At 42.7% G+C, this 25,136-nt stretch overlaps 3 protein-coding genes across 3 annotated transcripts; 1 reads left to right on the forward strand and 2 right to left on the reverse strand.

The window, feature by feature from the left end:
• Positions 1–1,768: 1,768 nt before the first annotated feature.
• On the forward strand, positions 1,769–5,565 carry atp1b3a (ATPase Na+/K+ transporting subunit beta 3a). The gene is made up of 7 exons (XM_070845257.1): positions 1,769–1,910; positions 3,171–3,299; positions 3,613–3,711; positions 3,814–4,001; positions 4,243–4,293; positions 4,851–4,937; positions 5,031–5,565. Exons 1-7 carry the CDS (start codon positions 1,799–1,801, stop codon positions 5,196–5,198), a joined length of 834 nt encoding a protein of 277 aa, XP_070701358.1. The 5' UTR covers positions 1,769–1,798; the 3' UTR covers positions 5,199–5,565.
• Positions 5,566–10,712: 5,147 nt separating this feature from the next.
• On the reverse strand, positions 10,713–16,554 carry grk7a (G protein-coupled receptor kinase 7a). The gene is made up of 4 exons (XM_070845040.1): positions 15,958–16,554; positions 14,289–14,744; positions 11,360–11,640; positions 10,713–11,052 (listed from the first exon to the last, which is right to left on the reverse strand). Exons 1-4 carry the CDS (start codon positions 16,552–16,554, stop codon positions 10,713–10,715), a joined length of 1,674 nt encoding a protein of 557 aa, XP_070701141.1.
• A 5,701-nt stretch (positions 16,555–22,255) lies between these two features.
• Positions 22,256–24,843, reverse strand: fbxo36b (F-box protein 36b). The gene is made up of 4 exons (XM_070845752.1): positions 24,748–24,843; positions 24,293–24,401; positions 23,070–23,242; positions 22,256–22,850 (listed from the first exon to the last, which is right to left on the reverse strand). Exons 1-4 carry the CDS (start codon positions 24,841–24,843, stop codon positions 22,329–22,331), a joined length of 900 nt encoding a protein of 299 aa, XP_070701853.1. The 3' UTR covers positions 22,256–22,328.
• Between the last annotated feature and the right edge of the window lie 293 nt (positions 24,844–25,136).

Consider the following 25,136-nt stretch of genomic DNA (forward strand, 5'->3'; position numbering starts at 1 on the left):
TCTGTATTCGCCCCCCCTCCTTTCCACCCAAACGCTTCTTCTACTCTAACTGTCAATCGCAGCTTTCTCACTCAAACATGGGCAGTTTTTTTTTTCTTCTCTCCCAGTGGGCTTGACTTGCAGTGGGATGCCTTCACAGAGAGAAATGTGCTAAAGTGAGTGAGTGAGTGAGTGAGACGGACAGGACTAGCCCATGAATCACTGCTGCCGGCTCTCACACTAATCAGTAAAACGTGTGTGTGTGTGTGTGTGTGTGTGTGTGTGTGCGTGCTTGGTACTGCATTGTATGAGTTGTGGTGGACCCTGCCTTGCAACAAATTCAATCTGACAGCAGGAACTGGATGCAATGCGACCACTACTCCAGTCCCCCTCCCCCTTACGAGCTGAACCCTGCATCAGGGGTCATTATATAACTCCCTCTCTCTCTCTCTCTCCCTCTCTCTCCCTCTCTCCCTCTCTCTGTGTGACACACTGGGATTGTTCGGTGGTGTGTCACGGGGTTGGAAGTTAAGCTTTTGTCTTTTTTTTATTCTTTTTTTTTTATTTCCTGTCAGTGTCTCGGCCTCTCCCCCTGCTGCCTAAGCGCCTAACTTCTCCATTTGTCTCAGCTCAGTTCATTTGAGTCATTGACACACACGCCAGCACGCTGGCAAAGCATGAACACAAGCCCAATGAATATACTAATAAATCTGCAGGTTTTTGTAACCGCAGGTGAGTATAGAATAAGATTGTCTGTTACCTTTAGTGTTCTGTTAACACATCTGTTTACAGCCATTCACTCTATGTACTCTCATCCTCCCTCTGTCTCTCCCTCTCTCCCTCACTCACTCACTCACTCACACACACACACACACACACACTCACACTCACTCCAGTTTCAGTAGTGCTCAATTGCCATAGCAACAAGGGTTGGCAAATGCTCCAAATATCTATGCTCAAGCAGTCAGTCACAAATGGCATCTTCATGGGCTTCAAATATGCTGATCACTGACATTTATGTACTTTTATATAAAGTGTGTGTGTGTGTGTGTTTAGTGTGTTTAGTGTGCTCCTCTAAACCAGAGCTTTCTCTTCCATGATTAGTGTCCATTGGTGTCAAAACACTCTCCCTTCAGGATTGGTTGCTGGTTTGGTGACTCAACGCGTGCGATTTGTGCGCAGAGGAGCTGTGGTGAATCCACAATAAATCAGGTAGATGTATAGTAACATTATTGTGAATCCACAGAAGACACCAGATACCTTTGTAGACCTCTAGCTTCACTATCGTGTTCACTGAAAAATGAATTGCAATTATGTATTTTTGTGTTTCGTTCTCTGCGTGTTTGCTGCGGGATCCCGCAGCCTGTAGCCCCTGCATAAGATGGAGATCCCAGGCGGTTCCCACACACATGTAGCCATTATAATACAACTGATGATATGATAGATAAGTGTGCGCTCTATTTATAATTTGTGCGCGTAACGGTGCGTCTCCGTGCGTCTCTCCGTCATTAGCCAATGCACATCCATCTGGTCGCAGTGCATCAGCTGCCACGACTGGGCTTGTGTGTGGACGTCACAGATTTTTTTTCTCCTCTCCCTTCCTCACCTTCCCCTTCGCGTTTTTTTGTTCCACCAGAGCTTCTCTCTCCTTCTGCGCTCCCTCTCTCTACACCGCCCACTCCACTCACCGCCGCCTCGCCGGCTTCTACGCTTCAGCTCATCGCTCGCTGCCCCTTTTTCTGCATTTTTTTAAGGAGAAGAAACCGCACATTTTGGACCAAATAAGAAAAAAATAAAAGAAAAAAAAAAAGAAATCACCATGGCGAGCACCGAGGATAAACCGGCCAACAAGGAGAACACGTCCAGCTGGAAGGACTCCTTCTACAACCCGAGGACCGGGGAGGTGCTGGGTCGCACGGCCAGCAGCTGGGGTAAGGACCCCCGTCACACAGCAGTCAATTAGAGGATGTGCTTTGACATTCACGGGGCTTTTCCCTGATCTCATGTCCTCCTCCTCCCATTTTCAAATCAGTAATAGACGCGTGTCTCTTGAATATGTGCCCTGCTGTATGTGCACGGATGGATTAATGGGATAATATAGATATTGGATTAGTGGAGGAGCCATCATAGGCCTACATGAAGGTGGGAAGGAGAAGCCTGTACCAAGAGGCTCACCAAGATGAATGATGCTATCAAAGGTGTGCTCCAGCCTCTCTCTGCTGCAGGGGCAGAAATAGCCAATCAGGGGATGATCAATCATAATTAATTTATATTTATCATCTGCATGAATAGGATTATCAGGAATTTGTCTTCACAGTGAGACCCCAGCTGATACCCCCCCCCCTTCCCCATTACCTAATCATATCTGAGGTGTGAGCTTACAGCATTCCTGAGCTGAATCTAAGGCTGATCACTATACATTTTATGTAATGATTCTCCAGTTTTTTCCAGAGTGAGGTAGTAACACACCACCCTCCCTCCAGCAGCCAGCTCCTATAGGCTAGCGCGGGCTGTCAGGCTGCCTGGGCCCCTGTGCTGCTGTGCAGTGGGATGCTCCATTGCAGTTGCATGGCCGCCCACATTAGCATGCCTGTCAAGGTCAAATGGGATTCCCTCTCTCCTCTTTCTCTCTCTTTCACGCGCTAGGCAGGTGCATTGTGGGATACTGTTGGAGAGGAATGAGAGAAAGGGGGGATGTACAGCAGGACGCTGAGGGGTCCGTCCCTTTTTTTTTTTTTTTTTCTGTCAACTTAGAGGGCATCCGTGCTGTGCAAGCTGGATGGTGGTGAACCATTTTGAGTCAGATGTTTTCATAACTGTGGCTCTGTTTTTCCCACCTCTGTTCTGGAGAGACGAGGCTGCAGATGCAATGAGCAATGCAGCGTCACCCCCCTAAATCTTGTGTGATTTGAAACTGCTGGAGCGAGGGTGGGGGGGGTCGTATTCAGTGAAAATGGTGTCAGATTTGAGTAACATTACCCCCCATGATCCAAAATGGTTTCTCTCAAAGGAGCTGTACACTACAACGACAATGTTCCTCAACCCACAGATGAGGAAAGATGTTAAAAATCAGAAGGCATAAGTCCGAGCTCCTGTGGGCTTAAAGCACATAGTTAATTATACATGACTCCTCTTTGTCTCTTTCCTCATTATGTCTCCTTTCCCTTTCTACTCTAACTGTGCTCCTCCAGCGCTCATCCTGCTCTTCTACCTGGTTTTCTACTGTTTCTTGGCTGGCATGTTCGCCCTGACCATGTGGGTGATGCTGCTCACTCTGGACGACTACGTGCCGAAGTACCGGGACCGCGTTCCTTATCCAGGTTGGTGCCTGTCAACACATGGTGCAGGGGAGGAACGGGGCTTTCAGCCACTGTAACTGGTAGCATTTCTCTTTGGGGCATTCATTATTCATACTCACACCAATGAGCTGCTGTCACAATAATGTGCTACATTACAGCTGCTTTTTGCATCGATCTATTTTGAAGGCTCTTCCTGTCTGATATCAGCAGTGGAGCTTGTTTGCTGGATGTTTTCTGTAACTGGAGATGAACCCCGATGCTGCCTGTGCATTAGTTCCTCCTGTAGGTTTACTACTTCACTCTGTGTTTACTTTGCTTCACGTCTTTGTCGTAGGGTTGGTGATTCGTCCAAATTCACTGGATATATCCTTCAACAAATCTGACCCACTCAAGTACTCGCATTATGTCCAGCACCTGGAGTCCTTCCTGCAAAGTAAGCCTCCTCCTGTAATAAACACAGATTACACTCACCTTCTTTTCCCAATGATTCATTCCATTTACCTGAATGCGTCTCTTTTTCATCTCTGTCTCTCAGGATATAATGATACAGAGCAGGAGAAGAACCAGGACTGCCCCCAAGGAGAGTATTACTTGCAGGACGAGGGCATGTCAAAGAAAGCTTGTCGCTTCAAGAGGGGCTTCCTGAGTCTCTGCTCCGGCCTGTCTGACACCAACTTTGGATATTCTGAGGGAAAACCCTGCGTGCTGCTCAAAATGAACAGGGTAACACCCACCGATTCTGGGTTTTAAAATCAATTTGCTCCCTTACAAACTTGCAAATTTGTCTTTTCATCGCTCTGTCTTTGAACTTTTTCCTCCTTCCCAGACAGCCTCTAATCTCCATCCGTTTAGCCACTGGCTGACAGCTCCCAAAATGAATATTAATTTGATCAATTTCCAGCTTTGGTTCCGCACATGCAGCGGCCTTCCTGCACAGTCTCAATCTCTTCTGTTTCCCTCATAGATCATCGGCCTGAAGCCTCGTGGGGATCCCTACATCAACTGCACAGTAAAAGTAAACATGTTTTAAACTATACTGTACATGTGCTACCTGCTCGTATATGTGTATTTTTTTCCTTTCCGTTTATCTCATAAAAAAAAAAAAAAAAAAACCTCTGATGACCATAACAGTCTCAATATTTTCTTTCTGTTGATCTTGTTTTCATTTCTTCCTTCTTTTTGTTTGTTTTGTGTCTGATTTCTTTCTGCATGCTGTCACTGACGGCCTTAGGGTAAGATAATATGTAAATTATTAGGATAAGGCCAGTAGGGGTGTTAACACATTTTATATGATGTAACAGATCATTATGCAGGTGCCTCTAAACCCATCCTAGTGTCATTTTCAAGTCATTTTAATCTAGTCGGCGTTATTTTCAGCCACCAATGTCCTTTAGCGGATTTAAGCAGAGCACGTCATGTTGTTTTCTTCATTTAAATCTCCTCGCTAATGACAGAGGGTCATTGATTTTTCCTTTTTTTCATGTCCTGTCTCTGAAATGCTGGAATTTGCTATTAGAAAGCATTTTATTTAATGTCACATTCACACTGACTAACACACGTGCCTCTTTGCAGAGAGACAACCCGATCCAAATGCAGTATTTCCCCAGTGAGGGCCGTATTGATAAGATGTATTTCCCGTACTACGGCAAGAAAGCCCATGTAAGTATTTCTCCGCAGTCAGATCGTGTCAGCTAACCCCACCCCCCCGCAGGGATGTGTTATTGACAGCTGGCTGTCTCTCTCCTGATGCAGGAGAATTACGTGCAGCCCCTGGTAGCCGTGAAGCTGCTGCTCACCAAGGAGGACTACAACAAGGAGCTGCCGGTGGAGTGCAGGGTAGAGGGCTCCGACCTCCGCAACAACGACGAAAGGGACAAGTTCCTGGGTCGCGTCACCTTCAGGATCAAGGTGGTCGAGTAAAAGGGAAGACGGCCGGTATGAGGAAACCCAATGCAGAGGCTGCCAATGTTTGCTAGGGATTTATGTTTTGAGATATATATATACAAATATATAAAAAAAGGAAGGAAGCATCAAATAAGTCACAAAGACGGCATTTTTTGGGGGGGATGTGGCCAAACAGTTTGATGCAGATTCGTTTGGCCTCCAGCAGGAGAGCCAGTGAGGTAAAGATATTGAATGTTGCTTTGATGACATTTCTGACCCTTCTTTCCTTCATGATTCCTTGCTGACCTCCTCGAAGACCCCCAGAACAAAACACAGGCTCTGCTCCTGACCCCATCCATCCATGCATCCATCCTTTCGTTCACCTGTTGCACTGTTCATTCTTCACTCAGTTTATTTTTATTCTTTTTTTAGCATCAGTGTGATTAGGTAACTTATAGCCATTGCAACGAAGCCATTTGGAGCTGTTGTGTAATTGCTGATACAATTTTTATTTTTTTTTTAATGTCTAAATGTTTTTTAGATCTTCCTGCTGTCAGGAAGAGAGTGTTGTTTTCATCTCTCCAAACTGTATGAACGACTGTATTATCGCTGGTGTTGAGAGGATTTTTATCTTGCTGTATAGTTCAATTGAGACAGTAAAACATTTCCAGCGCATCTCCAGAGTATTCACATAATCACATCACAAAGACTTCATAGAACGTACCTTGATAATCAAGTATAGCCACTGTATCCCTGTATATGAAATGCCAGTTACAAAGTCCCTTTCTACATATAAATACATTGTGATCCTTACCATATTTAGGGAATTATAGATAGATCTTTGTGTTGCGGCCTGCGAAGCCACAACCCAGTCTTGTGCCGTCTGTCTGTACGTCTGTCTGCATGTCCGTCTGTCTGTCTGCCCGTCTTCCTGTTTACTCACCCTCTCCACTGCAATAGCCGACATGTGGGTGAGCCCTCCAGGACTTAGAGAAGTTGTCTCGATCCACCTCGCGGGGTGCTGCGTATTGATGGTGGCTGAGGCGACACACACACAAACACACACGCGCACACACACACATGCACACAGAAAGTACAGTGTGAAAATTGCTTTTAAGGCGGAGAGGCGCTGGGAAAGCGTTGCAAAAATAAAAAGTTCACTGTAACTATGTACTGTATATCTTTACGTGATCTGTATATCTACCTGGGTCTCAAAGATTGTTTGTTAGTTTTTCTCTCTTCTTCAGCCTGTTGATCTGATTGTCTGCCAATCTATTACTCTTCAATGTATATATATACACTAGCTACCATATTTACTTAATTCACACTGTATTTTTGTCACAAAACACAATGTCTGTGCACTGTAAAGAAATAATTTAAGTGAAGATTTACAGGAAATTATCTTATTCAAAGCTATGTTTACACAGTCTTAAAAGGAACCCACATTTGAAAGAACAACTTGTAACATCTCTTCAGGGTGCCTTAAGACCTGATTAAATAAATTGTGGAATAAAAGTGATTTTGAAGAAAAAAAAAAAAGACATTTTCTCCTGTGTGTTTTTCTTCTTTCTATCTTTACATACCTGAATTAAAAATCCTACTAATCCTAGAAGTATTGTCAGCAAAATACATTTAAAAAGCACGGGCTCTGCTGAAACTATTGCCCCTGTTACCGGAGACAAAAGAAGAAAAAACATGAGGTTGGGCAGCAGCATGTGTATGAAATGTATAAAAATTTGTCTTTATTTGTTAACTTTTCTGTCGTATTTTCCTTTTTGTGAATTATTGGATACTTTGGGCCCCAAACAGAGAGGAACAAGAGGAAATATCTCCTCGTGGGGCTCCCAATTATTCAAAAATGCACTGGTATGTATGTATATGTATGTTTTTTTTTTTTTAATAATGATATCAATAATAGTGAACAAAGCAGTAAATCTGTAAATAAACATACAGATTTATTCATTTTATAAGAATTTGAATTTGTAATTGTTCATTTGCTTCACAAGTGGACGGGAGAGCAGACACTCAGACTGAGTGAGGCAGCTGAGAGGGTGTTTTGGCTCTTGCTCACCCACCAGACTGTCACGCTCTCACCATCAGCGTAGCACAAATCTGAGTCCAGAGGAGGGAGCCAGAAACAAGACAGGCAGAGTGAGGCGTTGGTCAAAGTGTGGCTCGGACACGGTGCCGCCAGAAGGGCCGCGCCGAGGTTAAGGAGGCTTTATACATTCATCTCTTCTGCATTTTGTGGTTTTCACAGCCAAATAAATCGATGTCAACAAATCCACATAATAACGGTATCAGGTGGCCGCTGGGATTTGTTTTTCCTATTCCTATATAAGCGAGGTTTTGTGTCGGGGGAGGGCCCCAGTATACTTACCTCCACATCTAGTTATATTTCTGAATATTTTGATATTTACTATGATAGCCATAGACTATAGCCTAATCCGGGTATAGGCAGTATTTTTTCTAAATGGATTCTTCCTCCTTTTCTTCTTGGGGGATAAAAAACTGCAGATTGAGACAATTTGAGCACATTTTTGACACGTATTCAACAAACCTTTTTAACAGACGTGTATAATTATTTTGAAGATCTCGGCTGAGCCTGAGCATTCACAGTACTCTGACAAATGAAGGTTGATTGGAGTTCAGTTGACCACCAGGTAGCTGGTGGTCAAGTTTCTGTAAATAACCAACGTGGTAACAGCCAACAGTTTAATCTAGGCTGGGCTGAGCTTTAGCTTGAACTCCGGCGGCCTCCCAGTAAAGCTAACAGTTATCCATCAGCAGCAACTGTCACCAGCATCATGTCGCTCTTTAGTACAGTAAATATTCATGTATATTACGTACCTCAAATCTCAGTGTGAAAGATTTTATTACTAATTCTTTGGCTAACTGTATCACAGCTGTTTCTCTCAATATGTGAAAACATGCTTTCACAGATTGGTGCCTGGCACCATAGATACATCAAAGCTTAATGCCTGATGTCTGATGTGGTCTGTTGGACTGAGTGCTCCTTTGTGAGGCACGAGAAAGGAGGAATCATCAAATGATCAGTACATTTCCACTTACTGTTGTTACTGTTGTGTGTTTGATTGTTAGCAAACCAGTTTAAATTAACAACATTGTGGCCTTTTGTATTATTTGGAAATGGATGGCACAATATCTGCAGTTCATCTGATTAGTAGTTTATTTTAATACATTTCATTTGTTGCTACACCTTCAAAATAGGTTTAGATCCATTTTTGCTCGTGACCAGTCTGGTGAATGGCTGTACCTGCTACTACAGCCATGGAGACGGCATTAGCTGTAGAAGTCAGAATACATCAGGTCAGTGTTAAAAGACGTCCGATCACACGTCTGCTCTAATTTCACGGCACCTCCTTCCATCGAGCTCCCAGAGAGCCCCGAGGCAGCAGCTGCCTCGTCCTTCACTGTCACCAGCAGCCTGCATCCAAGTCCTGCTGCATGTGAGATAATCTGTCTGGGTTTAGTTCCACCTTAGTGTCTCTTAACCCCTCTCTGTCCTTGAGTTAGACTGCTGGAAACAAATGGCGCTGGTGACAAAAGAAAACACCAACCGATATTTTCACCCGTTTATTTCTTGAACTTATGGCCAAAGAAAATGATGTAGAAAAGGTTGTAGATGTTGTAACTAAGCTGAGGTGGGAAAATCTCTCATGAATGAGTGTAGCTGCATTTTAAGTGTTTGTCTTTAAGTGTACTTGTGCTACAACACTAATATTATCAGTAGACTCACTGACAATTGGCTGATTTTTAGACGTTTGTCTTTCAATTTCATTAAAACAGAACTCTTAAAAAATGGTGAAACAAGGTTTATCAGCTCAGCACTGCAGCTGCTGTTTTCTGCTCAGAGCCATCCCTCGGTGACAGCGCCGAGATGGTGAAATGAACCTCAGGGGATTTGAAGCTGATTTAAGCAAAGAAGGCAAAAGGATAACACCGGTTATCGCCTTATCAGCTAAGAGTTGAACCTGCCAATTTGCGGCGGCGTGCATGGAACACAGCCTGGCCTGTAGTCAGCACCCTGAAAGGGATTAATGCAGCTGATATTTTTAGGTTTTACTCCACCGTCCTCAGCAGCACTTTCTCCGTGGTTATATATAGCCCAGAGAACATGCGTAACATGGCACAATTTGTGGCTTTCTCTGACGCTGGTGGTGGATGTGCTCGCACAGCCTCGCGACAACAACTACGCATGTGTGTTGAGACGAACATTTAAATATTCATAACCCCAGAAAAGACACACATTTTAAAAGACATATTTTTTTATTTAATTAAATGATTCGAGAGGAAATTTCTGCTTTACATCTGACATTTCTACAGTAGGAATTCCTCTCATGTTATATTTACATGTACATTTATCTTATATATTTATCATATTAACATTAACTGTAAAAACTCGACTCTGCCAAATATCTGGAAATTTAAAAATTTAAGCAAATAATTATCCTGAGACAAGTAAACAAGAACAACAAGAATTTCTCTTTTGAGCTAACCCAAGTCTCTACACTCAGCTTTTTCAGGTCTTTTTCAGGATCTTTGAGTTTTTCACACTCACCTCAGACTAAGAACTGAGCCCTGAAATAGAGCTTCAGGGCTGTGGATTGGGCAACCTGCATATTCCTGGTACAGGAATTTATCACCCAACTCCTCTACTCTTCCTCCTTCATATGCAGCGATGAACTGCTGTTTCTGCACTCATCTCTCTTCCAGCATCCCAGAGTGGCAGAGTCTCTAGTTCTCACTAGGTTGAGGCTCATAGCACCAACAGTAAAGCGACTCAGTGATGAGGTGTTTGGTATTCTTCATTTTCTTTCAAAGAAATCCTACATTTTAGATTACTTACACTTTGCCTCTCTCTCTGTGCATAGATATAGATCGTTGTCTTTATATACAATAAATACAATTGCTTTTTATAGTTTTTATAAAACTAAAATGCCAGGCGGAAGGAAACCCGCCTGGATGTAAATGCAGTGATCAGCCTTAATTATGAGGTTAAGGATCACAGCATATAATGTTAAACACTAGAACTATGTGTGCCACATGCTTATGAAAGCACTCTTCATTGTAGAAACAATGTGACGTTATGATGGCATCAATAAAGGGAACAAGATGGAGGGGGGGGGGCTATGAGATGCTGCGACTTTTACACAATAGCTACTCAAATTCAACTCTACTCAACTGAGAACCGAACTCAAGGTCTAGAAGACGTCTAGAAGACTTGGTTGCAAGTCTACATCATTAGATACTTATATTTGCAAGAGAAGCTGTGAACCGGTGAGATGATGCTCAAGACATCGCAACATCCTCCATGTTTTACTGAATCTTGCCTTGAAAGCAGTAGATCTGTCAAACCATGAGCATCTGGACAACAGAGGGATGGTACATCACACTCAATACAGATGCTCGTGCTCGCCACTTTCGTAAAACATGATCCATCTTTTACATCAATGTTAATGTGCATGTGACTGAGAAAAGGAATTGTTGAGCAGTATTACTGGTATACGATATCAAACATGTGGCTTCTCACAGCACTATACACGTGCCGGACTTCTTTCCGTCATCGGGATCTCCTCCGCCCTCTTTCCTGTTGGGATCGTTGAGCTCATCGAACAGTCCAGTCTCAAGCATCTCCTGCTGCCACTGAATGGCCACAGCGCCTGTGCTAAACTCCTTGAAGAATGCGTTGTCCTTGGTGTCAAACTCGATGCCTTTGATCTCGGAGAACTCGGCGATGTCGTCGGTGTCCTTGGCGTAGACAACGTTGGGTTTGGGAACCCAAGGAGGGTCCACCAGCCCAGCCTCTAGACGTGGGAAGTTGATGGACTTGAACCACTCGTGCTTCCTGGGATCCTCCATGTTGTTCCTAATGAGAAGAGAAAGATTTACTTCTCCATCAGTGTTTCAAAACATCAGTGTCAGACTCAAAGGTTTTCTCAGCTTGGTGTTGCCTTTACTCAACCAGTTTGTTCTTAACAAGCTTGGTACTCCAAAATGCCAGTGAATATCTACAAATGTTTTAACCTGAATGATATGTGGAGCAGATTTCAGATGTAGTTTTACTGTAAATATACTGTAATACCTTGCAAAAATTCAGACTCACTAAGCCACTGTGTGCAGCCACTTAACAGCATGTAGCTTTCTCGTAGGTTAAAAGAACAGAGAAGCCTTACTTCATGCCCAGGCGCTCCTCGATCGGCTTCTTGAGGAACTGCTGAACGATGTCCTTGGTGACAGTGTCAAAGCATCTGTGCTCCCACTTGGGTTCCTCGTTGAGGATGCGGCGCTGCACCTCCTCCTTCTCCACCTTCTCCTTCTTGCTCTCGGGGCCTTTGAAAGGTGTGTAGCCAGCAACCATCTCGTAGATACTGCAGCCCAGGGCCCACCAGTCCACTGATGTCCTGTACGGAGTTTTGTTCAGGAGCTCAGGTGCCATGTACGCTCCAGTGCCAGCCTGGGGGAGAGAGGGAGAGACAGAGAGAGAAGGGTGGGGGTGAATATGAGCCACCTGTAAATGTTTTGTCATTTTTTTAATTGTTGGAAACCAACGTGTTTTATATGTTTAGAAACTTAAAGAATTGAGTTTTGTAGATGGAACTAATGGATGTACTGTGTAAGGAAATGTGTAGACTTTTCAGATGTGACAGTGTAGTGACGTGAACAATGCCAACAAAGCATAACTTTATTCCTTAAAAAGGCTCAGAGAACAGAAAGAGGGTCTTGTGGAAGGACAGAGTGGTAAAAAACATCTTTAAAACTGGGACATATAACCTTCATGATACTGACGTGCTACATAGGTCAGCTGCTGAGGTTGCTAAAAGCTATAGTGTCCTCCATCTTCTTCTCTTTCCGTCTTTCTCTGCGTAACTTTGACCTTTCCCTCGCTTGCTTGCTCTTCTGCCCCCCTCCCTCTATGACCTCACCTGCAGCCTCTGACCAGGAGCTTAATCCTAATGCTAAGCCTACTACCTGTCAAGAGTCATGTGTGTCTACACATTGACAGAGTTGTCCGACCTCTTACATAAAGGCCGGCCATTTCTGGATGCAACGGCCACCAGCAGAGATGCGTAACGCCCAGACAACACGCAGCCATACCTCTAATGAAGAATGAATGTATGCACACCACAAACCGACAGACAGCTGACCCTTCGCCACTGCTAGAAACTCCTGAAGAAACACTGTTGCAAAGGATCCACATGTTAACACAGGTTGGGTGTTGAATAGGTATCATGAGGACTGTAGGATGCACTACACATTAATATAGTGACACCTAAAAGACATTTAGCAAGACCTAAAGGAATTCTAATTAATGTTTTACCATAATGAAAATGAGTAGAGTGACCACTGAGCACTTATGATATTTTGATATGTATCCAATATTTTAAAACTTAAAGCCACAGCTTGTTAAGTGACTTGACCACTGAGAGACCCTCCTGACTGAGATTCTGTCCAAATACTAATATACTCACTCCCATATCAACCTGCATGCATATCTACCAAACTACCTTCTGTTCATCTGCAATATGTGCATCTGTTTGTAATCACTTTAACTTGACAAACAAAGAACCTGCACACTCTTTCATGTTTGGCCATACGGGCTACTACTCACAGTCATTTTCAGCCTGGTTAAAGTCACCTTGTTTGCAAACAAACGTCTCTAAACATATTCAATATAGGTTTTTACCTCGATCTGTCAATCTAATCAGGGGACAGACTTGTGTAATGCCCACTAAGAGGATTAGAGGACCAAAGCCAGCCTTGCCAGTAGGAGGTTAGCCCTGTCATTTTGGCTGGCTGAGGAGCATCAGAGTACTGGATAATGAGCTTACTGGACTTTCATAGAATCGACAGCTTACTCTTTGCTACCGCAAGTAGGTCCAGAAGAAAGCCTGAAAAGAAAACCCTCGCAAAACAGTTTTTCTGGTCATCCATAGGTTACAGCAGGTGAGGTGTAATACATAGTCCAAGCATTATGAGACAGAATTGGAAAAATATTTGAAAATAATAGTGTACACTGGATTATTCTTGGATTGTTCTGTTGGTAATTTTATTAGTGGTTTATTGTGGTCATGCCCCATCTGTAGAATACATTTTTGTCAGCACCTGACAAATGGTTAAAGGTTGTTGCTGTGACAGGCCCTCAGGATGTTCCTTCACTGACAGCTTTTGCTTTTTCCTATTGTTGAGTGATCCTCAGTCAGATACAAGAACCCCCCTGTGCAGCCAACATCAAGCTGAACCCACTGATGACATGATATCTGTGCTACTCTTTCTCCACAGGCCACAGGCAAGTGTTGTGGGAAACTGTAGCACAGCTGAGGCAACTCTCTGAAGGTAACACCTCTACAGAAATAACTAAATCTCTGCGACCAAGTTGCCGAGGGAAACCGTCTTACTTCTTATTGAGTGCTACTTTAACAAGCACTCGACCTCCCAGGTCTCTGACATAGACCCCACACAACATGGTGGCCTGTAAAAGGACAAGCTATAATCTGACTGAAGGATCAAATTAGTTATATAATGGATTCAGAGACTCTCATTGCACAGATCTTTAAGCAATCCAGTAATCCCTGTCCGGATTTAAAACAAAAACCCGACCAAGGCTGACAGCCTGTCCGAAAGCCTGAGTCCGGTTTATAACTTCAAGCCCACCTTCAGTTGAGTGAAAGCAGATAAGGTGGAGATGTAGACGAGGTATCACACAACAGCCGGTGCTCTCTGTTTCTTTGTGTCTCGTCTCTGTTGTGGTTGTATGTGTGTGGTCTTAGTCCAACCATGTAGATGATGACTTGACTAAAATCTTGTTGTTTTAACGAGCAGCTGCACGGAATCAAGTGCCCGCTTGTTGGTGTGTGCACCTTCAAAGACTTTGGATAATAGATGAAATGGCCCTTTAGAGTAGACACATCTCACCATGATGTAGAATCTTATTATTAAAATGATTCCCATTATCATTGCTGACAGCATTAGGATGCTGGGTCCTCTCATGTCGCCCAGCATCCTAATGGCTTGTAGAGTGCAACGTGGTGCACTTAGACTCTTTCTTTATTGTGTTTCCAACGTGAAGATCAGATTACCACGGTTGTGTGTTCATCTACTCACCATCTGGGTGACAGTCTTCCCTGCAGCGAGCTCTATGGCCAGACCCAAATCTGAAAGTCGGCACTGGCCTTGGCTATCCAGCAACACGTTCTCTGGCTTCATGTCGCGGTATACGATGTCCATTTCGTGCAGATGCAGGATGCCGGTGGTGATCTGCGCCGTGTAGTGGACGATGCGCTTCATCTCAATGCCCTGGTCCTTACCCTTGCCATCATAACCCATGTTGTAAATGTGGTACTTGAGGTCGCCTCCATTCATCAGGGTCATGACAAGGCACAGGTGGGTCTTGGTGTCATAAGCATAGCCCAAGTTGACCAGGAACAGGCTGTTAACCTTCTCCAAGATCTTCTTCTCCAGCAGGGCCATCTTCTCACCACCCTTCTTCTTCAGTCGCTTTTTACACAGTTTCTTGCAGGCGTACATCTGGCCTGTGTTCTTCACCTGAACAGCGCACACCTGCAGAAATACAGATTATTTGTTAAAAAGGAGCCATTCTTTATTAGCGGTGTTCATGCACTTTCAATATATCACAGCCCATTTGCCCCAGAAACAAAGAATGGTCTGCTGGTAGCAGACTGACAGACTGTGAACCACTGATCAGGATCTGATCAGACTAAAATCTGACTAGTACTTGTCCTCTGTTTGAATGTTCCCTTTAATTCCCTTTGCTAAACCTTTACTTCTGGTATCACTCCTTCTCTACAGACAGAGGATCAGGTTTGTCAACTGCATTGCACTGCTAATGAAGTTTAAAAGTGACTGTCCAGTGCCAAGTTTAACTCTAAACCATGTGCTGCTTCATAGTAGCAGCCTGCACTGTCATTTTAGTTACTTTGATAATCTAGAGGTCTAAACTGCTTTCTACACTTCTATCATTGTATTTATCCCAATAAGTTCCTTATTTTGGGTTCAAGCTTGTTGCTAAGAGCTTGACGCAGCAAAGGGGATCTTCTGATCGATTGAGGGTCTTCTGTATGTGCATCTGACACCATCAGCCCAAACCACAACAACACAGCAAGATGATACCAATGTTTTCTGTCCCTGCAATTTACACAATTACTCCTTGTGTATATGTTTATATAGTAAAACTTTACAACAATTCTCTGTTGAATGATTGTAGTTGTGGACTTGTTATTTCTCCCCATGCTTTACTCTCATCCTCAGCTCTGCACTGTAAAAGAGATCTTGATCTCAATGAGAATAAAAGTTAACGTTAAGTTTGAACGATGACAGCACTTTGCCTGCTCTATCAAATGTGCATCACTACTTCCTGCACTGTGGCTTTATATTTGTTGCTTAGTGAAACATAAGTCATGATTTTCTAAACTTTAAGAGGTCTGCCTGTATGCCACAAGGCTTCATGGTCAACAAGGTCACAAGGTAAATCCTTGATTGTGTAAGGTGTGATCTCTTGTCCTAGAATATCCTTTCTTATGCTTCAAAGAAAATACACCTGTAGCTTAGGGTTTTTTCTAAGAATGGAACAACACTGACGCTGCACTGTAAGACTATGATGCTGTAACACCATCATGACAGCCACAATGTTGAATGCATATCATCTCACATACATTATAGAAAATATGAGGGCAACTAAAAGCAGTGTTAAAAGATTATTAGAGAGAATATTTTCACAGATATCTAGAACATTATACGTAAAGTGCATGCTTACCTCTCCGAAGCCTCCTTTTCCCAGAGTTCTGAACTCATAGAAGTATTTGTCACTGATGGGCTGTTTCTCATACTCTTTCCACTGCAGGAATTTATCAAAGAACGGGCTGGTCTGGTATTCTGCGAAGGGTTTGTCTTTAAGATATTCTCTTACACCGTCCTGTACTTTGGTTTTCATCACCTCCGTAAAGTTGGCATCTGTCACAGACTTGCATTTCTCAGCCGTCTCCCCGGTAAGAAAGGAGAGGAAGGACTTGGAATCAGTCTTGCAGTACTTTTTTATGATGTTTTGGCGCGCCTTGTCTTTCGTTGCTTCTACAGCCAGATCCCAATCATACAGCTCATCCAGGAATTCAGCAGCAAGTTTATACTCTGCCTTATTCGCAAGGAACTCACGGAAAAACTTTTTGCCAATAGGCTGCCTTTCACAAAGCATTGTATAGTCCTTTTCAATGGAATTTCGTACCTCAGCACATTGCTCAGGTTTGGGGAGAGACAAGCTGCGACGGCGCTTTCTCATCTCCTTGTCATCACCCCCCTGGGCTTTTAGGTAGGCCGTGTTGGCCACCAGGTTATCCAGTCCCCCCATGTCACACATCTTGGCGGCTGTTAGTGGTCTGTCCCCCCTAAGTGACCGGGTTCTTCAGTGGCTCCCCAGGTGTGTCTGAGCGAGAGTGCAATTCGCTCCAAAGCCAGCGTGCAAATGAGCTCCCTCACCCAGCCTGCCTGCAAACCTAAGACACACTGACACACCCAGTAATTACTCATTTAGAATTAAATACCAGGGAGGGATTTTGGCTTAAGGATCTTTGTGTGGTCTATTCAAGGAGGCTGTGCACGGAAAGGGAATCGTAAGCGGGCTCTGTCCTAAGAGGCTTTGTAACTCTCTATATTTGCTTGTGGTGTTCAGTAACAACTACCAGTAACAGCCACCAACAGTGGTCCAGTGGATTCTGTTGACTATGCATTTAATGGTGAACCACAAGAACGGACACTAAAACGTTCATAAGAGAACCGTCGTGTTGTTCTTGGACGGTTCTCTTATGAACGTTGTGAGAGGTGCAGTAATGGTCATTGACATAAGATATTGTAGCACATGGATTAAAAAAATAAGACCTTTGGAGCCTTGAGCAGACTATTGTTGCAGAGATACTGAAATATTTTCACTAATGCAGTCAATATAGTAAACCATGGCTCTGAGCTATAGCAGAATATCCCCCTGCATCCTCATCTTCTTCCCTCCTTCCAGTCTAAACAGAGCAGGTACTACAGAGAGCTTACTCCTAATCTGTCTGCTTCTTTTTCTGCCCTCATGCTCTTTCATTCCCATAATTTACCCTCATCCTTGTGGTTTGTGCCAGTACTGTTTTTGTAAGGGTAATTTGATTTATCAGTAAATACTGAATATGCAAAATGCAGTTATTTGCATTGTTAATGTTGAGGTGAGATGTGAAACCAGAAAGAATCTCATTTTTTATGGCTGCACCCATTATTTTAGTATGAGGAGAAATATTTTCAGTGCTTGCCAGAAGTATTCAGATAGGATTCCATTTTTCATAATCCAAAGGATTACGTTACTAATGACAAAAATGTCATTTGTATTTGGTAACTGGCTGTATTTCAAAGTAATCTCATTGTCTTTGCAAAACTGGCTACTTCCACTTTAATCCAGTTGCGCATTTTAGCATGTGGAGTTAAACTGGACATATCCAGGGAATCCTTTTAAATGTTGGTCAACTAATATTCAATTGAAGAAAATGGAAGATTAAATGTGAGCTTTATGAGCTTTATTGTATTCCGTCAATTTTTGTGTATTTGTTATGCATCATCAAAAGCACTGGCAGACCAATGATCATATGGTCATGTGTGCCTGCTTGTATCTATCTGTCTACAGCTAATCTGTCAAACTGTTGGATCAATCAGTGTAATATGTTTGTGCTGAATGAGCTTTCCTGGTTGCATTTACAATTTTAGTGCAACTTTAGTCCTCAACATCAAGCATATCTATTCTGCTTCTTTCAGCCACTGAGCAACTGTACAACATTGTAAAAAAAAAAAAAAAGCAAGTTGACAACTTTCCCTATTTCTGCTGTACATATCTTTCAAACGACAGGTAACAGTGTTGCACTGGTTGTTAAAATCAAGAGTCAGCACAGAGACTCGTAACCCTTTTCCACCAGCAATGCACCTTGTTCTGGTTCTGTGCTGGTGCTACTGTCAGTCTGCAAACTGTCTAAGATCCAGCTGGAGAACCACGTCCTTACGTCACTGTATATGACTACGTTTTCCCAGCAACACCAGTGCTAATTTCAAAAACAGCACAACAATGGTAGACTCCATCATGTCTTTACAAGTGTTGTTCCTGGTTTGCAAGCCTACAGTGCGAGGAGGAAGTCTGACTTCTGCTGTTTGAATTTTACATCCATGCTGACACTGTTTTTTTTCTTTTTATTCGCAGCCACAAAGTTTCTGTTTGACGGCATTTTTGCTGTTGAAACACAAGGAACTGGTTCCTAGATTTGGCTGCCGCTCTAAACTGGCTCTCGACCTGCTTTGGTGTTACAGGGGCAACAGAGGGTCAGATTACTGTGGCACCAGAGCTTTTTTCTACAAGCTGGTTTATTAAAAGCCAGAAGAGTTCGACCTTAATCATGTGACTGAGGTTAAACTGAGGATCTGTGATATCCACAGTGATACTACAGACACAGAACAAAGCCAGAAAAAAAAAATGTAGGGAAACTAATTTTTCCTGACTGAGCTAAAACATACATAAGCTTTGTGTGCCAGTCTCATATTTTCACAATTCTGGTATTAGACTACATAAAGATATATTATAGAATACTGCATGGACATACTTTATGTATTAAGTCAACATTTGCATAACTGTCGCAGCTCTTTACTCAAACTAGACAGGTGGTCTTCAGTTTTACACATGAAATAAATTGGCATTTTTCTGCCTTTTGTTGATTCTGGCAGTAAACCTTGGCTACAGGTATGGTGATGTGGGCTACTTCAGTAAGATAAACCTTGGATAATATTAGCTAATCCTTTCTCAAATGGTCTCAAGCTGTCGGTTCCCTACAAGATCAAAGGCTTTGCTTGCCCTCAGAGAGCTGCAGACTCAGACCTTTTGACTTACAAAAGGCCATGAAGACACCTACACAGAGCAACCAGTGTGGAAGAGGGTAAAAAGGTTTTAGAAAAAAAGATCACAGCAGTCACTGAAATCACAATCACAATCTCCTCAGCAAAATGTTGATTTAGGCTGGATTTGTCCCAAGAGGAAAAAAAAAATATCGGCACAGTGATGTAACACTGATCAAAAACGCTAATTCAACTTAGCTCTTATTTACTGATATTTCATCACACTTTAATTTTAAATTCTACAAACAAAGAAGCATAATTCCAGTGAAAAACACATGCCATAAATATCAAATATGTCAAATGTCAATCATGTCGTAAATGGATCATAGTGTCAGTAAAGCACTTAAGCCTCCTGAGTGGATGAAAAGAGGCCGCGGGTTGCATCTTTTACCAGGTCAAGGAAGGCTGCAGGAGCTGTAAGCCGAGAGCTCACGAGTCACTCTAGGTTTCCCTTTTACTCTACAGAAGATCCCCGCTGAGCCGTGTAACTGTCACTGACAGACCAACACAAACGATTCAAATGCATTCATTCAAAAACTGCGTATGCCACCAGCCTCAAACAAGCGGCTATGAAAAGAAATATGGGATTTAGTGATGCAGTGGAGAGATTAAGACAGTCATTGATAAATTGCGCAGAGAACATATTGTACATATATAAGAAAGATTTCCACAATTTTTCTTCTCTGCTCTGTTTTAGATGTTGGAACTTTTTCTGATTTTGAAGTTTGATCTTTGAACAGCCTGGTCATTTAACCTTGGGAGGATTAGCCTGGCCTGAGGAGGGAGTAAAGGTTAAGATGAGCAGAGCATTCTCATCCTACCTCCCACATGGTCAGCTACGTGGTCTGTACGTGGTCTGGCTCTATCCTCTTATGACCTCTCTCAAGCTTTCCACGAAAAAAGGACATGGATATAATGTATTGCCAATAATGTAGTGGGAATTAAATAGAACGAGGTGAGAATACAATAAAGAGATCCAGACACAGGCCGAAAACTGCATTGTGGGATCTCTTCCTTGTCGTCACCTGCTTGGCAGATGACTGACTCTTGTTTTCACATATGACCTTTAGAGCAAAGCAGGTCAGGTGCTGATGATGGTTCAACCAGATGACTTCATCAGCTCCCAGAGCAGAGGGAATTCAGTACAGACTATACAGTCAGAATTAGTGGTGCAGTGCCCCTTTAAGTAGATTCAGTGCAGGCCGGTAACACAGGTGGCTGCTACTCACTTCTGGTTAATCCCTGCTCGACCTGTCTCAAGCTCATGGTCTTCGGCCAAAAACCATCTAGGTTTCAGCTGCAAGAGCAGCTTCCCAGCTAATTCTGGGCTGTGAAAACTGTCTGAGTCCACTTTTGTTTACGTCTTTAATCAACCCTTTTGTGCATTTCAGAAAATACACATCACTGTGAGACTTTAAATTTGGTTGCAAACCTTATCAAGTACAGAGAAAACTAACATCCAGGCAACGTATTTGGAGACGCTCTGACAAAGGGAGGGCAGACAGAGAGACACCGATGATGCCGTTATGAGCTGAGCACAGGATGGACCATTAGCACTGGCAGCTTGTGCCCCCTAGGGGACTCTTTCCTCTGTGTGCACTTCACTCCTAATCTCATCAAAACTCACAGACCTTATCTGTGTCTTAAAGGAATCCAGATCATGATATAAATGTAACTGACCCACGCCTGCAAATAATAGCAATGACAGTTCTATCATTTTATTTTCTTAAAGCAGATTTTCCATCTTGGATGCTGCTTTGTACTAGTTCTGAAAATTGTGTATATTTTGACATAATATTTGATTGATCATTATAATTAATGTAATATTATGATTTAGTATTATTGATCATTTCAAAACATTTTCGCTCACCCTTACATTTACTGTGTAAACTTACATTCATACCATACTGTACATCTATAGTAGCATGAATGTGGCAGGTAAATCCACTTACACAAGCTTATTTGTATTTGGGCAGTAGCTCACTAAATGTTTATGTGAATCTTTATGATCAATAATATGCCGTCTTTTAGAACGATGTGGACCATGTTGAAGAGTTTTTAATTGGTCAGGACAAGTGAGTTTAACTACTGGGATACAAACTTCTCAAATAATTAGATTTATTTTTGTACTGACTGTTATTTTCCTCACCAATTACACATCATGTTTTATGCACCAATACAGCTGTGCAGAGAAATGAGCCAGTGAACACAGAGTGAATCAGTGACACAGACATCCTCTTTTGTCTTTGAGACATCTTCAGGGCTTCCTTGTGACGAGGACTCCTGTGTCTCCTAATTGTACAATTAATAATGATCTTTGACTCCAGCATCAGTGTTTTGTGTCTTTATTCCTATGTGCCTTGAGTGTTTCAGACATCCAGAAAAGCAGCTACATGAAGAAGCTTAGGTACCTGGTAAAGAAGCAGGGAACCTCCCTTGGGACTGGAGAGCTGGAGATTACATCTCCTGGCCAGGCTGATACCACATCGGGAGTAAGAGCAGCTCCTTCTTGTTAAGAGTACAACATAGACCTGTTTAACAGACATTAAAATGGAAAGATGCACGAGTAAAAGGGTCGAACTTTACAACAAGGCACATACACGCAGGAGTGAATAAGAAACAAGTGAGGAATAACTGCTAAGCAGTACATAGCAGTTCCTGAATCACTCTGAATAAAGATAATATTACTAATGACCCAGTGTTATATTTGTGAATCTGCATACTGACTCACTTTCTTAACGAACTGCCAAATGGCACAAAAACAATAACTTATTACAGTTCATACATATTGGATAAGCATAGCCACCCAATTAAAGTGAAGTGTCACACTGATTTGTTAATAAGCATGCAATATCATCTAGACACCTTTCCATTACTTACCAGGCTTAAACTGAGTCTCATCCTTAAGTTACTGAGGTTTTAATGAGAAGTAGTTCAACAATGACAGGCCACAGACAATAGAATTGCATATTGTATATTAAATCTAGATTAAATTGACAATTTACAAACAACTTGTAGATTACTGTATAATACAATGTTTTAGTTGGTGATATTAATGTACAATAAGTCAAATAAGTCATGGCACAATGGAAAATACTAATAATCTACCCAAATATCTTGACAAATAGAAGATAGCATTCTTCAGATAACCAATGCACAGCTCATTTCAGGATGAGGAATGTATTTAAATGGCATCATATCAGTATTACAGTGATCCTGACACAGGACCTACGCAACATTTGACAAAAGGATCGACTCCGAGTCAGGCTCTGCTCTGCAGTCTCCTCTACTATTGCTCAGTGCACTGTTCTGAACCACCGTTTCCACCACATAGTGCTTAATGTCCTCCAACAATTGGCCAGGCACAGGCACGCTGGAACCAGAGCCAGCCTCTGCTCCAGGGTCAACATCACAGCAAGAGCTGGTGTCAAAGCCAGTGCCAGTGACAGTGCCAAGGCTTAGATCGGGGATAATGCCAGGGTGAGATTCTTTCTCAGAACCGGATGTCTGGTCCGTTTCTGAGCTGTCATCAGGAGATTCCTCTGCCTTTGTATCTGGGTCAGAGACCTGTCTTTCCTGTCGCTCCTCGGTCTTCAGCCTCCTGCGGCTGATTAACTTCTGCAGCTGAAGCTTGCTGGTGAAGAAGATACCGCGCCAACCCACCTCAAGCGCCAGAGACACCACCTCATCTGAAACTGTGTTGCAGTGTCGCCGCACTGCACGCTCCCAAAACTCCTCTGACCCACATAGCTGAGGAGCAGAAGAGAAAAGTATGAGGAACATTACAGTAAAAATATGAGCTGATATTTTCCAATTTATTAAAACAATCTAAGAATAAAAAAATCACTTGATTTATTAACAGACAATTTGTAATAATGTATTCACACAAGACAATGTGACATAATAGGCTTGATGTTTCTGGTCGCAGGATACAGTTTATTTTGTTCAGTTTGTGTCTCTGAAACTCACCTGCCTGAACCTGCGTGATGTTCGTCCAAGCTGACCCACGTCCTCTAGTTCGAGATAATTTATTATTCGCAGAAGTAAGGAGTCAGACAGATGCTCCAGATAATCATACTGGCCTTCACACAAAGCCTTGGTGTACTGCAAGATGTGACGGCCGAAAACCATACTGACCTCACCTAGGAAGAAGCCCATTGCTTTAGCCGTCACTCACATTCAAGTGGTCAGTTTATTTTCACATGAAATATTCATTAGACACAACAAAGAAACTTAGAACTTACAGGCGCAGCCCTAATTTAAAAATATTAATTATTTAAGCAAGATTGACAGGGTGCATGTCCTCTTTTTAACATTGCAAAATAGACACAAACCTGTGACAAACCTTTTCTACTGCAGACATTTGGCACATCATGGCAAGAAAAGCTGAGGTATAACTGATGACATTAAAAACAACTGCATTCCATTTAGGTGAGCTAGGTCCAGGGTCCTGGTACTGTGCATGCTGGCTCACTGGCATGGCTACCAGGGACACTTAACAGAACTGATTCATCTACTCTTTTTTCAAGGAAGAGATTTTGACATGTCACAGTAGGAAAAGCGCAGGTGTAAATAATTAATTGAATGATGGCTGAATTCCATTTAGCTGCTTTAGTTTCAGGGTGCTGGCATTGAGCATGCTGCCTCACTGTCACTGCTTCCTGGGGAAGAGCCATTGTTAATTTTATTTGTGACACCTGCATGTCTCTTACGTTGACACGTCACAATGTCTACTGTGAAGAAGGCAAACGGTTAACGATGGCTCACTTTGTTTCATCTGAGCTTTTCCTGCTATGACAAGTTAAAATATTTGCCATGAAAAAAGTCTATTGTTTTCACCAGGCACCACAAATTCACTGATATGCCTTTTTCACAGCAGACATTTTGACTTGATTGTGCTAAGGTGTTACTAATAACGACTGGTTCCATGTCATCCATGGCAGTGAGCCAGCATGCACAGTGCCAACACCCTCAGGCAACTAAATGGAACTGATCCATCGTTCATTATATTATTTACACCTGTGCATTTGCTGCAATGACCTGTCAAAAGCTGCATCTGAAACGTTTCATTGCCCCCTGCTCTCTCACCTGAGCTACAGGCAGAAGCCAAATCAAATGGCTGAGAGGTTAACATGCAAACATTTGTGTGATGAGTTGAACACACTCTTAACACTAAATGTTGGAGTCCTTACTCTGCAGCAAGGTGTCATCCAAGAAGTCCTGGTGAGACTCTCTGAGCTCCCCAGGCTTGGAGTACCTGTCTACAGTTCTCAGAGAAATCTTCCACCATCTCCATATCACCTGGAAATGACCACGGTGTTACAAACATTTTAGTAACACACACAGTTAGCTTAGCTTTCTTCTTTTTGTTTAACCCTCAACACTACAGTTCAGTTTATTTTCACACAGCCCACAGTGAACAAATGAGATGCACTTCTTAAGTTAATGTGGATCATTTAAAAGCTAAATATTCAACACAGCACAGATTTAGTTAGAGCTCCGGGGTTGTGGTGAGTTTAGCTAACTTCCGTTAACGTTAATGTTCGGCCGTGTAAGCTAGCACCGTTGAGAGAGTTACCCTTAATTAGCCGCACCGTGCTTATTAGGCAGCAGTGTGCCTGGGTGAGCGAGAAATGTTCATACTTACATCCGACCTGGTGACTGAAAAATGGTAGAAGCTCTTGTTGGGCGGAGGAGCCCGTCCAGAGGTTTCAAACAGCGGGTCCGTCAACAGGGACGCCATGTCAACGTGTCGGGGTTGTCATGGCAACGGCGCCCTCTCAGTAGAGGAAGACGTTGAGTTTCAAGTTAAAGTTTAAAAACAAAAGTTAGCATTTAGCTTCTTACTAACCACAATAAACTTCTAAAAACAGACTCATCCACTCAAGTTGTTTATTGCTACACTTGGCTGAAGTTTGTTTCGTTGAGTTGAGGCATATTCTGCGTGTGTTTGGGTTTCATTGATGGAGATTAAATGGTCAATATATTAGTAAACACCTGCCATCTTGTTTTATAACCCTCTCAAAGTCAGGATCA

Source organism: Pempheris klunzingeri, chromosome 15 (assembly GCF_042242105.1).
Source record: "Pempheris klunzingeri isolate RE-2024b chromosome 15, fPemKlu1.hap1, whole genome shotgun sequence".
In the NCBI taxonomy this organism is placed as follows: Eukaryota; Metazoa; Chordata; class Actinopteri; order Acropomatiformes; family Pempheridae; genus Pempheris; species Pempheris klunzingeri.

What these genes read in the sequence shown, in the direction of transcription:
- atp1b3a (XM_070845257.1), top strand. Translation starts at nt 1,799, where the DNA reads ATGGCGAGCACCGAGGATAAACCGGCCAACAAGGAGAACACGTCCAGC. An exon ending in GGACCGCGTTCCTTATCCAG is followed by an intron (nt 3,300 to 3,612) that starts GTTGGTGCCTGT and finishes TCTTTGTCGTAG; the next exon opens with GGTTGGTGATTCGTCCAAAT. An exon ending in ACATCAACTGCACAGTAAAA is followed by an intron (nt 4,294 to 4,850) that starts GTAAACATGTTT and finishes GCCTCTTTGCAG; the next exon opens with AGAGACAACCCGATCCAAAT.
- grk7a (XM_070845040.1), bottom strand. Translation starts at nt 16,554, where the DNA reads ATGTGTGACATGGGGGGACTGGATAACCTGGTGGCCAACACGGCCTAC. An exon ending in GGAAGACTGTCACCCAGATG is followed by an intron (nt 11,641 to 14,288) that starts GTGAGTAGATGA and finishes TCTCTCCCCCAG; the next exon opens with GCTGGCACTGGAGCGTACAT. An exon ending in GAGGAGCGCCTGGGCATGAA is followed by an intron (nt 11,053 to 11,359) that starts GTAAGGCTTCTC and finishes TCTTCTCATTAG; the next exon opens with GAACAACATGGAGGATCCCA.
- fbxo36b (XM_070845752.1), bottom strand. Translation starts at nt 24,843, where the DNA reads ATGGCGTCCCTGTTGACGGACCCGCTGTTTGAAACCTCTGGACGGGCT. An exon ending in GGATGACACCTTGCTGCAGA is followed by an intron (nt 23,243 to 24,292) that starts GTAAGGACTCCA and finishes GCTTCTTCCTAG; the next exon opens with GTGAGGTCAGTATGGTTTTC. An exon ending in CATCACGCAGGTTCAGGCAG is followed by an intron (nt 22,851 to 23,069) that starts GTGAGTTTCAGA and finishes TCTGCTCCTCAG; the next exon opens with CTATGTGGGTCAGAGGAGTT.